The 3,250-nt window shown below is 57.6% G+C and overlaps 1 protein-coding gene across 1 annotated transcript in view; it reads left to right on the top strand.

The window, feature by feature from the left end:
- Window positions 1–204: 204 nt before the first annotated feature.
- Window positions 205–3,250, top strand: part of FAM131B (family with sequence similarity 131 member B) — a 9,861-nt gene continuing 6,815 nt past the window's right edge. Inside the window, exons 1-3 of the mRNA XM_023758891.1 lie at window positions 205–283; window positions 2,741–2,850; window positions 3,192–3,248. Coding sequence (XP_023614659.1) covers window positions 256–283; window positions 2,741–2,850; window positions 3,192–3,248 — 195 coding nt within the window. The 5' untranslated portion in view covers window positions 205–255. The remainder of the gene's footprint in view (window positions 284–2,740; window positions 2,851–3,191; window positions 3,249–3,250) is intronic.

Genomic DNA, 3,250 nt, shown 5'->3' with positions numbered 1-3,250 from the left:
GAGGCGCCCGCGCAGCCATTCCCCGGGCCACCCCCTTCCGCGGCCGCCAGCAGAGCCGGGGCGGGGGAGCCAGGCGGCGGCGGCGGCGGCGGCGACGGCGGCTGCCGCGGGGAGGGATGGAGAGGGGCGGGGGGAGCGGAGCTGAGCGGAGACAGCCGCGGCGCTGCAGAGAGGCTGGGGCGGCGGCGCGGCTCCCGGTACTCCCCCCGCGCCCGCCCCGCGTCGGCGAGGGTCCGGCCCCGGAGGCCCCGCGCCATGGGCTGCATCGGCTCCCGGACCGTGGGTGGGTAACCCGGCGGGGCGGGCGCGGGCGTAGGTTGGGCTCTCCGGTCCGGTCCTCCGGCCCCTCCCCCACCCTCTCCGCGCCCCTCCGGGTACCTCGCTCCATGCTGCCCAGCCCGGCCTGGCTACCTTACTTTCCCTCCGCTCCTCTCCTTCCCGCTCCTCTCGTGCGCCCCCAGGGCTAGCATCCCTCTGGGCTCTCGGCGTTCTTCCCTCCGTCTCCCCACGGCTTCCTTCCATAACCTCCCCAGGCGCGGTCCCTCTCCATCATCTCTCCATCAGCCTCTCTCTCTCCCCGTCGCTCTCCCCTCCTCTCCAGTCCCTCACCCGCCACCTCCAGGCCATCCGCCTCACTCTGCCTTCTTCTGCGCCCCCGCGCCCCTGTCTCCATTTGTGGAGCAGCCCTCTTCTAAGAATCCTCAGCAGCCTCAGTCCCCAGTCTTTCTCCGCACGCACCCCCCACCCCCGCCTCCATCTGGCTTGGGTGTTTTGCCCCCATCTCTTTCCCTCGCTGTTGCCTTTTTCTGTCATTCGTGCCTCCCACGGTTTGCTTTGTTCACGTGCATTTTCCCTCTGGGGCGGGGGCGGGATGCGCCTCGGGGAGGGAATGGGTTCCTCGCCTGGAGGGAATGGGGACGGGTCGGCTCTTGAAGGTTGGGGTGTTAGAGCCGGTGGACGCGGGGAGGAGGTGGAGGTCTAAAGGGATCGCGAGGGGTCAGGAGTCAGCTCCCAGCTGGGTGGGGCCGGCCCTGGGAGGATCCCCGGGACTGGACAGCACCTGTCAGCTGTGGGTGGGTGGGGGGCGGGGCCGGCGCTTTATTTACCTTTGACCGGGGGAGGCGCCTCCTAATTTGTTTACCCCCGTCAACCTTTGCCTTGCTACCACCCCCTGGTCCCCCACCCCCTGCACACTCCACTTACCTCTCCCTAACCCTCCAATTTTTCACATTTCAACTCCCCATTTCTCCCGCCTACACGCCCCAGTGACCTCAGGCTGAGAGAATAATTTGTATTATTATTACAAACTCACCCTCCGAAAGCCTGATTTCTCTGAGACCTGGTTTATTTCCATGGATACCCTCCTCCTCCTCTGCCTTCACCTCTTCTCCGGGTTCTCTCCCTCCCCCTCCCTGCCCCCCACGCTCTGACTCAGCTCTCCCTCTTTTACAAAGGCCACCTCTCCCCTCCCCTCTCTCCCACTTTTCCTGCCCTATCTCCCTCCTCGGAGATCGTTTTCTGTCTGCCCCATTCCAGCTCTCTCCACTCAGAAGTCCATCTTTCCCTCTTCCCCACAAAGCCACAGCCTCTGGTCTGACCCATCTCACCACTCCCCCTGCAGCCCCAAGGAACAGCAGCACACTTTGGAGGGGTCCTACCTCCCTTGGACCCGTTAACCAGGAGCCTTGCCTTTTGCATCGGCTATGTTGTTGCATGCTGAATGCCTCCTCAGCCCCAAGACCCCATACAATTTACCCCTTCTCAAGAGCGGACCCCTAACCTGAAATTCAGAATCACAAAACTTCATGTATAGCAAGGATCTATAAGGTCAGATGGTTTACAGCCATCCGACTTTAGTCCACAACTATCCAAGTAGTTCTTCCCCAAGCATTCCAGGAGGCACCACCTTGCCCTCAATCTCAATCTCCCTTCACTATGAGCTCTGGCCTCATTTTAGCAATTACCATTCTTCTCCCCCCAAACCCTCAAACCCTTCCCAATATCTTCTGTCTTCTCTTTGACTTGAATTCGTGTTCTTTTAGTTCCTATTTTAAAAGTCCCCTCGCTCCTCTGGTGGTCCCTCACTCCTCTTGAATCCATCACTATCTCCCAACAGTCAGGTAATATTATTCCATCCCAGGCTTTGCTTTCCCTTGCTCTCCCTGTTTCTGGGTGAATATACCCAACTCCCTCCTCTCCCCTCCAAATCCTTCCTGTGGGACAAGTTCACCAACTCCTACGAAGGGTCCCTTACATTCCTAACACCTCCCAAATAATAAAGCCCGCACATAGAGACGCTAACCCCTAGAAAAGCCCCACCCTTATTTGTAGAAGCATAATAGGTGAAAAGCGCAGCTCCCAGTGTACTCCTGCATAGAAACCCTCGACGATCCCTCAGGACAGGATGGACACCAGTTTTCCTGCTAAAACCCAACCACTGACCCTTCCATTTAAACAACAATAATAAGTGAGGCCATACACCAGTTTTTCTGAGTTTGCTATTCTTCGTTGAGGTTAAACTGAATATTTTGGCTCAGTATTATGATTTCTTCTATCAAAAATGTGGGCAGAGTAGGGATGTAAAAGGGTTGGGCAATGGGAAGAAGGAGTGGTAGCTAAGGGTCTGGAAGGGTCTGGAGAGGCAGCCTCAATGTGTGGCTTCGGCATCTGAGACCAGGAGGGGCTTTTGGGTTGGGCGCAGGGGAGTGAGGTGGAGCAACTAACCCTCTGGCCACTTCAGGGAATGAGGTGATTGCAGTGGATTGGAAGGGACTGAAGGATGTGGACCAAATCAACATGGACAGCACCAGCTCACTGCACGGAAGCAGCCTCCACCGGCCATCCACGGAGGTGAGGCCCGTGCCCAGCTGCCCCTCACCAAAGCACCTCTAAAAGACCCCGGAACCGTCCCTAACAAAGCCTCCCAGTTGCCTGACCCTTGAAATCCACTCCTAAAGTCTAAGTGAACATCCCAAACACTCCTTTAAACTGACACTTGGGAAGAACATTTCTGCAAAGTCCTCAAAAGACAAGCCAAATGTTCCACACCAACACCCTAATTTCCTATGCTAATCTCAGGAAAGCCCTCCCTTCTTCACACACTTCTGGAAGTCCCTCGGAGGAAAGGGGTGGGGTTCCTTGCATTCATGGAAGTGCTTGGGATACCCACTCCCTTTTCTCTCTCCTCACAGCAAACTCGAACTGATTTCTCCTGGGATGGCATCAATGTGAAGTGCAGCTTCCCCCAGGC

This window comes from Myotis lucifugus, unplaced genomic scaffold, assembly GCF_000147115.1.
Source record: "Myotis lucifugus unplaced genomic scaffold, Myoluc2.0 scaffold_141, whole genome shotgun sequence".
Taxonomy (NCBI): Eukaryota; Metazoa; Chordata; class Mammalia; order Chiroptera; family Vespertilionidae; genus Myotis; species Myotis lucifugus.
This window is presented reverse-complemented; position numbering and strand designations above follow the sequence as displayed.